Source organism: Miniopterus natalensis, chromosome 5 (assembly GCF_054644295.1).
Source record: "Miniopterus natalensis isolate mMinNat1 chromosome 5, mMinNat1.hap1, whole genome shotgun sequence".
NCBI classification, from domain to species: Eukaryota; Metazoa; Chordata; class Mammalia; order Chiroptera; family Miniopteridae; genus Miniopterus; species Miniopterus natalensis.
In genome coordinates this window covers 56,479,356-56,493,818 of record NC_142085.1, presented here as the reverse complement: position 1 = coordinate 56,493,818, position 14,463 = coordinate 56,479,356, and the positions used below count along the sequence as shown (strand labels likewise).

At 37.2% G+C, this 14,463-nt stretch overlaps 1 protein-coding gene across 1 annotated transcript in view; it reads right to left on the bottom strand.

The window, feature by feature from the left end:
• AFG1L (AFG1 like ATPase) overlaps positions 1-12,597 on the bottom strand; it is a 132,532-nt gene extending 119,935 nt beyond the window's left edge. Inside the window, exon 1 of the mRNA XM_016217519.2 lies at positions 12,347-12,597. Coding sequence (XP_016073005.1) covers positions 12,347-12,482 — 136 coding nt within the window. The 5' untranslated portion in view covers positions 12,483-12,597. The remainder of the gene's footprint in view (positions 1-12,346) is intronic.
• Positions 12,598-14,463: the final 1,866 nt, after the last annotated feature.

The following is a 14,463-nucleotide window of genomic DNA, read 5'->3' as shown; positions in this document are numbered from 1 at the left end:
AGTGAAGGCTGTGCTCCCATTTGTCACAGCCAGGCAACAGAAAGTCAAAACACAAACCTCTCTCAGGCCCTCTAATTTGAAGTACTCAAGCCTCCCAGAGCAGCCAACAACCCACTCCTCCTACGTCTCCATGGTCCTCAGGCCCTCCTAGAACTCTGCCCTGCCTGCACCCCAGGATCAACCTGCCTCTGACTTCCAAAACCCGCCAGCAGCAACAGCTTTTTCTATTGAAATCCCACAGTTGAAGTGTTAAGAGGGAAGAAATTCCTTTCCATATAAAACTAAAAGCTCTTATATTTCATATAGGTGGCTTTTAAAATTTTTGACAAACTAGTTTTATGTACACCTCTTTGAGCTTTGAGAACAAAATATTAATATATTTGGTACTAAATGAAGACAGAGTGGCCTGGCCCTCAAATATGAAGATGACACAAAGTTGGGAGGCAAACCAATGCTGGATCATAATCATAATTCAAGATGTTCACATACTATAAAAATTGAATGAAACTACCGACGTGAAACTTAACTAAGGTTTATTTAGTTTCAAAAATGTAATCATACTGAAAAGAATCAAATGAAAACCTATTTACAGTAAAACCTTGATATAACAGACTAATTCAGGCAAGGAGATGTCCATTAAACTCCAATCCTTCCAGACATCCCAATCAACTGTAAAATGCAGACTTAATGAATCCCAATTAAATCTTAGTAGCAATGGATCAAAAATCTAAATGTAAGAGTTAAAACTATATAAAATGCATAGAAGAAAACATAATTGTACATCTTTATAACCTTAGATTAGACAATGATTTCTTAGATATGACACCAAAAGCAAAAGCAACCAAATAAAAAATAAATAAACTGGACTTTATCAAAATTAAAACTTTTATGCATCAAAGGACATCATCAAAGAAAGTGAAAATACAATCCACAGAATGGGAGAAAACATTTGCAAATCACACATATGATCAGGCTCCAAAATATATAAAGAACTCTTACAACTCAACAATAAAATGACAACCCAATTTTTTAAATGGGCAAAGGATTAAAATAGACATTCCTCCAAAGAAGATATCTGAATGGTCAACAGCACATGTAAAAATGTTCAAAATCATTAGTCATTAGGGAAATAAAAGCCACAATATGGTAGCACTTCACACAAGAGGGTGGTGATCAAAAAGACAGTGTTGGAGAAGATGTGGAGAAACTGAAACCCTCATATACTGTTTACAGAAATGTAAAAGAGTACAGATGCTTTGGAAAACAATGACAGTTCCTCAAGAAGTTAAACATAGGGTTACCATATGACCCAACAATTCTATTCCTAGGTATATAGCCAAGAGAAATAAAAATATATGTCCATATGAAAACTTGTACACAAATGTTCATAGCAGCATTATTCATATTAGGCAAAAAGTAGAAACAAATCAAATGTCTACCAACTGACAAGTGAATAAAGAAAATATGGTACATCCATCTATACAATAGAATATTATTCAGCCATAATAGGAATGAAGTACAGATAAATACTACGACTTGGATAAACCTCAAAAACATGGTAAGTGAAAGAAGCCAACACAAGAGACCATGTATTGTATGATTCCATTTCTATGAAAAGGCAAGAATAGTCAAATCCACAGAAACAGAAGTAAATTAGTGGTTACCAAGGGCTGTGGGCAGTGGGGGCAGTGGGGGCAGAAAGGAGGAGGGGAATGGGTAACGACTGCTAATGAGCACTGGGTATCTTTTGGAGTTAAGAAAAATGTTATAAGATTATATAGTAGTGATAGCTAAACAATTTTGTGCAGATCATTTCTTAATGTTTGTTGCTGTTCAGTATAATGATGTTTCCATGAGGTCAAAAGCTGATATTTGCTTGCAGCCCCCTTATAAAAGATGAAGTTTCTCAAGCTCAGGGTTCAACTGTGACACAACTGTGGCTGCAGGCATCCACCAGCGCCAACCTCTGCATTGCCTCCATAAGGCTTGAGGGGCAAGGGGAACTGAGGCAAACATAATGCTCACGTTACCTGCTGGGCCATGGGTAATAAAGTTCTTTGTCTCTGATCAAGGAGTTTCATATCTTCTGCCAACATCCAAGAAACTCAGACAGATTAATATGTTTATCTTGCAAATGGTAAAATTTCAGATTGTTCACAATTCTTGACATCAAGAACTATAATCAAAATTTTTAAATTTCTTAAAAATATGTTTGTATTGATTTCAGAGAGTGGAAGGGAGAGAGAGAGAGAGTCACTGAAGAGAGAGAAATATCAAGGATGAGAGTCATTGATCGGCTACCTCCTGCACACCCTCTGCTAGGGATTGAGCCTGAAACCTGGGCATATGCCCTGACAGGGAATCGAACCTCGATCTCCCGCACAAAATTTTTAAAATTTTAATAAGATATTTTACATTATTTTTTTCATACTAAGTCTTTGAAATTCTACATGTATTTTTACACTTAGAACATATCTCAATTTGGATGTTGAATCTTTATCAGAAATACTTAACCTATATTTAGACTTCATAAAATCTACAGTTGAGAAAGCAGATTCACATTCCCAAGTCATTCCAAGAATACTTACATTGATAATGAGGGAGCAGGGGGTATATGGGAAATCTCTGTACCTTCTGCTCAATTTTGCTATAAACCTAAAATTGCTCTAAAAAATAAAGTCCAATAGCTAAACCAAGCATCCTTTTTAAATTTATATTTAAGTCAATTAAAATTGAAAGAATTAAAGTTTTAGTTCCCCAGTGACAGTAGTCAAATTTCAAATACTCAGTGTACACATGTGGCTAGTGGCTATTGGTCAGACAGCCCAAGTCTACTCAATCTTGAAAAGAGTGAAGCTGAAGAACTTATATGGCAAGATATTAAGACTTATAAGGCTAAAAAATTAGGACAGTGTGGTACTGGTACAAGAATAGAACCTGTGAAACAATACAGAAGCCCACAGATATGTGGTCACTTGATTTTTGTCAAAGGTGGCACACATGGAAAAAAAATCTCTATTCAAAAAATGTTCCTGGGTCAATTGATATCCACATGGAAAAAATATATCTTGACCCCAACCTAGCATCATATATGAAATTAATTCCAGATGGATCATAGATCTAAATATGAAAAGTTTGCCCGGCTGAGCATGGCTCAGCGGTTGAGCATCGACCCAGAATCCAAGAGATAGCGGTTCGATTCCTGGTCAGGGCACATGCCCAGGCTGTGGGCTCAATCCCCAATCAGGGACGTGCAGGAGGCAGCCGATCAGTGATGGCTCTCTCATCATTGACGTTTCTCTCTCTCTCCCTCTCATTCTCCCTTCCTCTCTCTGAAATCAATAAAGATATATTAAATAAATAAATAAATAAATAAATAAATAAATAAATAAATAAATAAAGAAAGAAAGAAAGAAAGAAAGAAAGAAAGAAAGAAAGAAAGAAAGAAAGAAAGAAAGAAAGAAAGAAAAGCTTCTAAAAGATAATATAAGAGTAACTTCATGACCTTAAGGTAAAGAAGGATTTCTTAAATAGAACTCACACACAAAAAAAGACTAAGTGGACTATATTAAAATGAAGAACTTCTGCTCATTAAAAGACTCCACAAGAAAAATTAAAATGCAAGCCACAGACTTGGAGAAAATATTTACAATCTATATATCTGACAAAGGACTCATATCCAGAACATAGAGACAAAGAACTCCTACAGTTAATTAACAAATAGAATCTAACAATTCCACTTCTGGGTATTTATCCGAGTGGAAACAAAATTACTATCTCAAAATGATATCTGCACCCACCATGTTCATTGCAGCATTATTTACGATAGCTAAAATAGAGAAACAACCTGTGTCCATCAACAGATGAATGAATAAATCAATAGTAATACATATCAGGATGTTGACTACCATTGAAAGTAAAAAGCCAGTGATTGGGAGGATGCACAATGGGATCCTCTAAGCAACACAAAGGCTCCATTTCTTGATTTAGGTAGTATTTATACTGATCTATTCTCTTTAAGAAAATTCAGTGGGCTTTACACTTATCATTTGTGTACTTTTCTAAATAAATCTTTTTTATTAAATTTACTGGGGTGACATTGGTTAATAAAATTATGTAGATTTCAGGTGTACAATTCTATAATCCATCATCTGTATACTGTATTGTGTGTTTTCCACCCCAAGTCAAATCTCCTTTCATCACCATTTATCCCCTCTATACCCTCCTCTACCTCCTACCAACCCCCTTTCCCTCTGGTAATCACCTGCTGTTTTCTGCGTCTAAGAGTTGTTTTTTCTTAATCCCTTCACCTTTTTCATCCAGTCCCGCAACCCCCTTCCCCTCTGACACCTGTAAGTCTGTTCTCTACCTGTGAGTATACTTTAATAAGTAGGCTTTTAAAATGAAAATAAAGTTAACAGAAGTTGTCTTTTCTGTATTTTCTACTATGCACATAGAGTATATTATAATTTAAAATAATTTATTTTTTAAATAGAAAAATAACTAGTCAAATACAAACTGGAAAGATTTGCCTTAAAAGCCCTAGGAGTCTTAGGGTGAGACATGAATATGACTTGGCCACCAAAAGTTAATGCAACAGGACACAGAAAAGGTAACGTACAATACTGCTCTAACCAGACATATCTAAAGAAATATATTGAGATATGGGGGCCACATTTTCAGAGTGACATTCAGAAAACACATTGTAATTTCAAGAAGGGAGGTAGTTCAAGGACCTACAAATCACATCGTGAGATTTGACTGGTAAGACACGGACAGCTAACACCGAAAATAATAACAACATCTCAGCACATGTGTCCAGCATATAGAAGGCATCAAGAAATACTTGGTGAATGAATGAATGAATGAATGAATGAATGAATGAATGAATGAATGGGAGAAATGTATCTCTGATGTCTTAACAATTGCCAAACAGAATTGGGACAAGAAGGCACCCAATAATTTTATAAATGAGTAAATAAATGAATGAGATAGCATCAGTTTTGATATGTGTAAAGAGCTGTCATAGTGCAATCAGGACTAGAGTTACATATATTATTATACTTGAGGAAAGAGTCAAGATAAATTGGGGAGAAGTTATAGAAAAGCTCGAATTTCAGCCTATCTGAAGAATTTTCTAACAACTAGGGCTATCCAAAAATGAAAAGGATGCCTCAAAAAAAAACACAAAAAAACTATTACAGCAGAAACTACATGCCCGTCTGACATTTGACTACATGACCCACAGGTCCTCTTCAGCTCTAACATTCTATGATTCTATGTTATCTTTATATCTTGCTGCACAGCAAATAATTCACAATTACTTGAGTTCCTCTGAAAACAGTATTCATAAACAGTATCTTACTAAATGAAGATATTTTACCTTAGTGGCTTACCTGCATATTATAAATCAAATTTCAACAGCTTTCTTTGAAACGTCATGAAGAAAACAGTAATTTGTATTTTCTGAGAACCTCTAAATGCTCAGAATATCCAGAGAAAAGGTAGTTATGTCCAGGAGAACATAACTCTGGTTATCTACAGAGGTCCTTTGCATAGTCTTAGAAAAATCAAAACTGCACCCAGTTAAAATGGTTTTAGTAATTCTATATAGAGTTGAGTTCATTCTATTTCTATACACTGACTAGAATCCACCACTCTAGCATTTCAGAATTAGTATTTCAATTACTCCTAGCATAGCCCCACATTTATATAGCATTTCTTATAGTTTTCAAAGGACTTTCTCATATAATAATCTGCTTTAGCCTCATAAATGACATGTAAGAAAGGTAGTTAGGATAAGTAACCCCATTCTACAGATGAGAAAATGGAAATACCAAATTAAATGATTGATCCAGTACTATGGAATGAAACCAATATCACAATCTAGTCTTTTTAGGTCACATTTTATTATTCATCTGGTATCCCATATATTCACCAGCCCTAAAATAAAACCAATCAAAATTCTTCAAAGTAACAGTTATGGAATAAAAGGAGCTTCACTTCTTCACAAAAAGAAAGAGGACTGTTGCCAAAAAGAGCGTGCTCAGTTAAATGAAATCAAAACTATATAAGAAACTGAGATTTCCAGTGTAAAATGCTTCCCCAACCACTGTCAGAAAAATGCACAATCAGGAAAAACACATCTAATATTTCTAAAGGGCAGGATTAAAATTTCAGCTGTAAACTTCATTACTGTAATTAGATTTTTAATGCATATTGATTAAACATCCTTTCAAATACAGTGTTCACAATTATTTATGAGTTGCTTGAACATGTGTTGATTTTAACAAACTGTAAACAGTGGCCACTAACCAGAAATGTTCCCCTACAATGACCAAAGCCCATGCTACGGTAATAGGCAGCCCATTTATGCTCTATTATGTTCTCATCATATCCAAAAATATTCAGTTGCTTTTTTGAAAACTGCAATAGTCATCAATGACCCAAAAAGTCAGACTTACCAGTGACATTAAAGTCTTATGTTTGATTCAGTGACAAGAAAACAAAGTGCAGAACAGAAGAAAATCAAACCTTAATAAAACCATTTCTTTAAAAAAAACAACATAAGCCTTCATCAAGGAATGCATCACAAGATGATTTATGTTATTTATAAAAGGCTAATTTAGGAGCTTTAAAAAGCTGATTTTGATTTAAATAGAAAAATTATGAAAATTAAAACTAAATGCTTGCTGGTTATCATTTTTTTCCCTTTAGGAGCTAATTGATCTTAAAAGTGACAATATGTATAACTTTACAAAAGGAAAAAATAATACTTTAAATTTCATAATAACAAATCAGTAAAATGCTGCCTAAATATCTGAACAAAGCTGTTCTGAAGTAATTACAGGCATGGCCTAGCATACTGAGCAACTCCTTAACATTCGCCCTGTTTATACATTGTTTAATAATGAGATCTATGGGATCTATTTTCCTTCAAAAGATAAAGAAAAATAGCATCTATTTGTTATGTTCATCTATTTTAAATTTTATACCCTCCCACATATATATAAATGAGAATTTTAAAATGGAATCTTACAGGAGTTACATTTAAGATATAAACTGCATGATGAAGCTATGAAGGAACTAAAAATTGTTGAGAACTACAGTGCCTGGTCAAAAATATGGATAGATAGTGCATCGAAAAAGTAACTTCTAGGATAAAATGGATGGAGGGAAGAAATAAGAAGGAACAATCAGGACAATGAAAGAGGTTATAAAAAAAAAGATCCTGGAGATTAAAGTATCAGGTACCTCCAGTAGGGCAGGTGTAGGTAGAAATGGGACCTCAATAAAGACAACACACAGCAGGAACAGACATATTCAAAAGGCTCTAAAGAGAGAAATTGGAACAAATCTCAGTCACAGGTCACAGGAAATATGACTAACCTAGGAAAGTGTTATATATCTAACCTAGTGTTAGATATATTCAAGCTGAGGCTAGATGACCTTTTGTCAGAGAATTCATAGAGCATCTTACTGCACCAGACCCAAACGCTGAACTACCAGTTTCTAGACCCTTGACATCCATTATTTCTGTGGGGCTTTTTGTGAAAAGACAAATCCAAAATAGTTATACTCCATTGAAACATTCACCATTTACTTAAAGAGAATGAAGCTCTTGAGGTATGAAGCAGTGATAATCAATAGTAGATTAGTAATCCATTTCTGGACCTTTAAAGTTCCTCTCTATCACTGTACTCCTAGACCCACCCTATTTCATCTGCCCCACCCTCCACCCCAGAACTACATCTAGAGCAGTAGCTATGCTTATATAATAAGCTGTGCTATGTTTTAAAACAAAATTAATTGAAATAAACCATTATCATGAAGTTAGTCTCATGAAGTTAGGCATGAACAGTCTTTTCTAATATAATAAATGTCAATAGAGATCCAAGAAACATGAAGTTTCACATAGGGGTCTTCATCTAATTGGGTAATAAACATCCAAAGCCCATTTTCTAAGCCACTAATCTATACTGTGAATAAATTATACCAATCTACATAGCTGAGGCGGGTTTAGTTCTACTCATTTAATGCCTAATTGAGACCTCCTATGCACATGCATTAAAGAAGAGATTGTGGAGCTAAAGGTGAATATGAATCATCATTTAGAGAGACACCTAAAAACACAAACTGAGATATAGGACGCTATAATCATAGCAAATCACAAGATGTGACTCTCATATTATCTTGCCTACATGATATAAACTTAAATTCTAAGACTAGCTTAAATAAAATAGAATTTCAGATGTGCTAATTTTTAGTTTTGGAAAACCTAGAAACATTTTCCTCCTTGGATTCTCTCCAGTTTTCCTATGACCTAAATGCTCTTCGACAAGGTCACATCCTTCTGCTCTTAAAATGTCAGTTTTCCTCAAGGACTCATCCTTAGTCTTTTCTCCTTTTTACTCTACAAATATTCCCAGGCTAGTTCTTCTATTTTCATGGCTCTCAACACCTCAAATTTCCTTTTTTAGTCTAAGATATCCACATTTCCTACAACTAATTAGACTTACTTACCTTCAATCATCATAAACACCTCAAACTTAACAAATTCCAAATGGGATCTCCCCCTAAAATGCCTCTGGCCTTACTTTTCTTTTTTTTTGAGGATTTTTTTTTTTTTTTTTATGTTTTTTATTGATTTAGAGAAGAGAGAGGGATAGAGAGACAGGAACATCAATGAAAGCGAAACATCGACCGGCTGCCTCCTGCATGCTCCCCACTGAGGATTAAACCCGCAACCTGGGGATGTGCCCTGATGGGGAATCGAACGAGCAACCTCTTGGTTCATGGGTCAATGCTCAACCACTGAACCACACCAGCTGGGCTGGCCTTTTTGTTTGTTTTTTCTCTCTTGATGGATAGATGGCAATGCCATTAAATTACCCAAACTAGGAAACCTAAATTGATCTTAACTCCTGTCTTTCCTTTTCTCCCCCAAAGCCTGTCAATTCTACCAAAGCAGTGTCTCTGAATTTCCTCCCTTGCTGCCCTGATCTCCATCTTCACCACGGCAGTAATTCAGGCCCTAAATGACTCTCCTCTGTACTACTACAACTTCCTTGTAAACAATCACCCAGCTCCCAATATTCCTTCACCCAGGCATTCCCCATCTGTTTTTCAGGCTGCCACAAGAATAATCATGCTAAAACAGATCTGATCACTTCAATTCTTAAGAAACCTCCAACAGCATCCCACTGAGCTTAGAAATCTTCACACAGTATACAGGACTGTTCTAACCAAATCCCAGCTCACCTTCTGAGCTTCATCTCTAACTGCTCTCACTGATGGACCATAAACCAATAAGAGCTATATAAAGCTCACTTCTACACTTTTGCTTTAAAAACCCTCCCAGCTCCAAGTAGAGCTGCTTTCTCCTCTATAGTCCTACAATACTTCACGTGGGCCTAGATCATGGTGTTATTAATGTCCATTGTTATGGTAAGGAGCTAGTAGAACACAGTGGTTAAGTTCGTGGTTCTGGAGAAAAAAAATTGCCTGGGTTCAAATCCCAGTTGGGTAGCCATACCTGTTTATTCATTTATAAAATAGAGATAATTTTATATATCGAGTTTTTATGAAGATTAAATTATGAGAGAAAGAAACTGCTAGCACACTGCCTGGAACAAAGAAAGGGCTCAATAAATGTTAGCTATTGTAATTTCATCTGCCTTCCAAGACCATGAGCTATTCAAGGGCTGAAACTAAATTTCATTCACTTTCACACACACACACTTAATACCAGGATTCAATTGAATTAGCAATTTTGACGCATTTAACACCCACACCATAGCCACTTTGATTTCTAATAAAATGCTTCTCCTTAACTATCTGGAGGTTGAATAACTGTTACATTAAATGGAGATACACTTAGATCTAAAAGAAAACAGACAGTGAAATAAAAATTGAACATATATACTTAAATTACATAATTAATAATTTCACTTTCAAATTTTTAATAATCCTAGTAATGGAAATACACATATCCCAAAATAGAATTCATAATGCCACATTTCCTATGATGTTTAAAGTTAGGCAATCAGATAAGTGATTTGGATGAACAGCATTTTAGGACCATTAAAGTTTTTATAGTTCCAGTTTCCAACATGTCTTGGAGCCAGGGCTGATATTAAAGCTTAGATGAGGCATAAAAACAAAGCTAAGACAATGCCAAAAAAAAAAAGAGAGAGAGAGAGCATGCTCTTCCTTTCCCCTCTTTCTTTTTCTTTATCTATGTCCTTGTTTTAACATTAAGCCAATGCTTCCCTCACCTTGCACTGTAGTCAATAGTAGACTTGAAAAGATGAAAAAATGTAGATAAAATATAAACAGTAAATAACCAAAATAATTTTAAAAGGCATAGAAATATTTGTAAATGAGACTCTAAATACTAACATTGCAACTTAATTATTTAAAAAGGGGAAGAGAACATCTCCATAAGTACATTTTCATAAAATCTCCACACACAACTAAATGCTGAGTATAGGAGGTAATATGAGTACAAGTTAATGGCATAGCCTTTAGGGTCAAATGTAAGTCCAAGTATAGACTTTACTGTATAGCATTTACTTGAACTCACAAGTTCTGCCATTTAATTAGCCATATAACTTTTGCAACCTTGGATTCATCATTCCCAAAATGAGGATAATAAAAATTAGATGAGATAATGTATGTAGAAAACACTCAGTTTATTGCATGACACAGAATAAGCACTTGGTAAATCTTAAATGTCATTATGATGATTCCTTAAATCTTACTTTTCATAAATTATGGTACATACAGAGAATGGAATTCTATTTTAATCCTTTAAAACATGAGACAGTTCTATAGTTATTGATATGGAATGATCTCCAAGATATACTAAGTAAAAAATAAAAGGAACAGAACAGTGTATACAGTATGATTCACTTCTTTTTAAAAAATGTTTTTATTGATTTTAGAGAGAGGGGAAGGAAGAGGGAGAGAGAAACATCGATGTGAGAGAGAAATAGCACGTCCATCGACTGCCTCCTGCATGCCCCCTACTGGGGATCAAGCCAGAAGCCAGGGAGTGTGCCCTGACTGGGAATCTAACCAGCAGTCTTTTGGTGAATGGGACAGTGCTAAACCAACTGAGCCACACGGGCCAGGGTGCACTTCTATTTTTTTAATACAGATATTTATATACATACAAATATGTTTGTACACAGACAGAATGACTCTGGAAGAATACATAAGCAACCACTATTAGAGGTTGTCTCTGGGGAGAAAACTAAGTGGCTAGCAGAAGTGGAAGAGTCTTGCATTTACTGTATTCCTTCCTGTACCTTTTGAATTTTATATAATTTGCTTTTATTGCCTATTCCAAAAAATTAAAAATAAAGTTTATATTATCATCCAAATCTCATGCTACCAAAATATTCCATTATAAAGTGAATTATGCTAAACTTTGCAGGAAAACCTAAGGTGACTTGACCATAGTTCTAGTATTCATTTCAACTCTATTGACCATAATAGTCAAAGACAGATAAGAGTTTTAACTAAATTAGCCAGTGAGAATCAATTAAGATATATAAGAGAGGGTGCTTGGAGATGAGAAAAAGCATAAGAATGTGTATGGAAAAGACAAAAATAACGTCATTTATTCATTCATTCATTCACTCATTCAAAAAACACATCTGCCCACCAAACACTGTGCTAAGTGATGAGGAAACAATGACGCCTGGTCCTTGCCTCTGAGTAGCCGCTGTTTAGTGGGAATGCAGGAATATGGCAGTAAAATTAGCACTGCTGTGGGCTTGGTTACTGGAAACATGCGCATTCATTCTTGAACACGTAACATTTGAATGAATGATGCAAGCCCGGTGACAAAATATACCCCAAGCCTCCAGTGACTTGAAAAGAATCCAGTAATTTATCCCTCAATCTGCGAATGCTTGTGGACTTGTGTTCCCAGAATCCCAAGAGCCAGAGGTCCCCTAGGGGTCCCAGGCGTGGCTTTTAAATCCAGTGCCTGCCCACCAGCCGGGACAGCTTGGGAAGGCTGGGGGCCAAGGGCCCGTGCCCCTCCCCCCGCCCCACCCCCTCCCCCTCGCTAGCATTCCCCTCCTGGGCCCACCAGGTCTTAGCTAACAGCCAGGAGGGAACACATTCTGGGTCGACCTCTGACCCTCAAAATGACGCTCAGGACCAGCTTCCTTAGTGCTCAAGGCTCCTTCACAGACTGGCAGTAGTAACGCAAGGGCAAGAGAGGCTGAAGCTAACTCCTCTCGAGGGCTCCAAAACCGTGAAACCAGGAGGGAGGGTGACTGACCCGGGTCATAGACAGCCGACTCGGCCTACTCTTGGCACAGTCACTGACCTTTCCAAAGGAGGTTCCCAGGGGCGGTGGCCGGAGGGGTGAGAGCAGCTGCCCAGGCTCCACACCCACCACATCTCCCTCTCAAACGGCTCCGCACTAACCGCAGGGTAACCAAGGGCGACCAGGAGGCCGCCATCTTGCGCTCCGTACAAGGGGAGGAAGAGGAAAACTTTATTGAAACCCAGAAGACAGACGGTGGCACAGACAAATCCAACTGTGCTCACAGAAGGCTCCGCCCGAGAGAACCGAAGGGAGCAGCCCAGGAACGCAACCTCTCCTAGCGAGGGGGCGGGCTGCCCTCCCGTGCCCTTCTGTCCCTAGGTCGCTGCCGGCCGGGACTACGGCTCCCAGCATGCAATGCGGCGGCGCGGCGCGGAGGGAGGGGCGGGGCGGGCAGGTCTGGGCGTGGTGGGAGGGGCAATTCTGCGCCCGGCGCTGGTCGCAGAGGAGCCCAAAACAGTTTCGAGGAACTGGAGCTGGAGTGTGATGTGTAACCACCCCTGAACCTTTTTCAGTTAGCGTACCTGAGCGAGATTCCGAAGCTTAAATAAAATGTAGGAGACTCAATGCGCCCTCATATTTTAATGAGCTATTGTTACCTAGACACACCTCCCTAAATGGTAGCCCCAATTTTTTTAAAAAAGTTTGTTTTTTTGCTTCCAGCACCCAGCTCGTCTTTGGTAGAGTAACTGAAGGGTGTTCCTACCACTTTTATTTTCTGTATTAGAATAGCATCAGTCATTTTCAAAATGGCATATGCTCAAGTGTTTTGAAAGAATTCACAAGTGACAGGGGAAAGCCAATGGTCTGACAGGGACAGTGAGTGGGGGGAGTGGCCATGGATTCGTGTATCTAAAGAGGAATTTCTAAGTGACCTGCCCTAATTTTACTTAACAAAAATGTTTTGGGGCACTATGGTAAGTGTATTGGGAATACAAATTGTCCAGAAGAGGCTGGCAGTCCAGCAGGAGGGATGAAGAGACAGACAAAAGATTCTACCAAGTGCTGTGAAATAAATGAAAGAGCACTTGGGAAAATCTGTAAGGCCTTCTAGAAGCTTCTTCTTGTTTTTTTCCTTCCTCACCAGAGGATGTGCTTACAGAGAGAAACATCTATAGGCTGCCCTCCCCACACTCCCTGAACCGTGGGTCACACCCCACTCCAGCCAGCCTGCTGGAAGGCCTGCTTTTGACAGGAGACGAACACCTTCCAAGAACAGGGAGTAGAGCGGGTGAGCTCGGGCAGGCAGGCGAGGGAGTCTGGAGAGAGCCGCGTTTCAGTTGTGTGGAAACTAAGTGAAAAGGCTGCACTAGAAGGAGTTCTAAAGAGTTAGATAGTTGGTCCACAATAGAAGAGTGATTCCAAAGAAACAGGAAAAGCAAAGCATCGCATGGTATAATAATTTGAAGACTTCTCTACTAACTCTGTCAAATCCTTTATGGAAAAATTATTTTGATTGTGTCTTTCAAAATAAGTTAATTTACATTTACTAGTTGATTTTTATCTTTAATTCCATTGTCTGATATGACAAACTGTTCCTCCATGCTATGATGAATTTATTTTATTTCATTTTCAGTTACTAATTTTTGGTGTGATACTTTGTGAAACACTTTTTGAAAAATCACTGTTTCTTTCTTGACTTACATATCTATCCCACTCAAAAGAACTTTCTAGGTACATTTCATTTTGTTTGCTCTGGGAAAACAATTGCTTGCCTTGTTCAATAAAATTACCTTTTATCAGAGATTCCAACAGCTTCATAATTATGGAAGTGAAATAAGTATTCATGGATAGCTTAATGTCAAACTGGCAGGAAGATCTAAAGGAAATTTTAACATGGCTATGTAAGTGGACAGAAATGTGGCAAATCAATTTTACTGTGTACAGATATAAGGTAACTTACAGGGAAATAACTTAGGTTACATGTGTTGTATTCAAAAGAATTCATTGTGACTGGAACACTAATTAAGTAGGCGTTGTAAACTATTTTATTAAACATCAATTATGTGCTACTGCCATTCCTGCAATTACAAGACAAATAAAGAAGCAAAAAATAACCTTAAAAGAAAATTTTTACATCAGAAAATCAGAAAGCATTATCTTGTCCTTATTTAAAA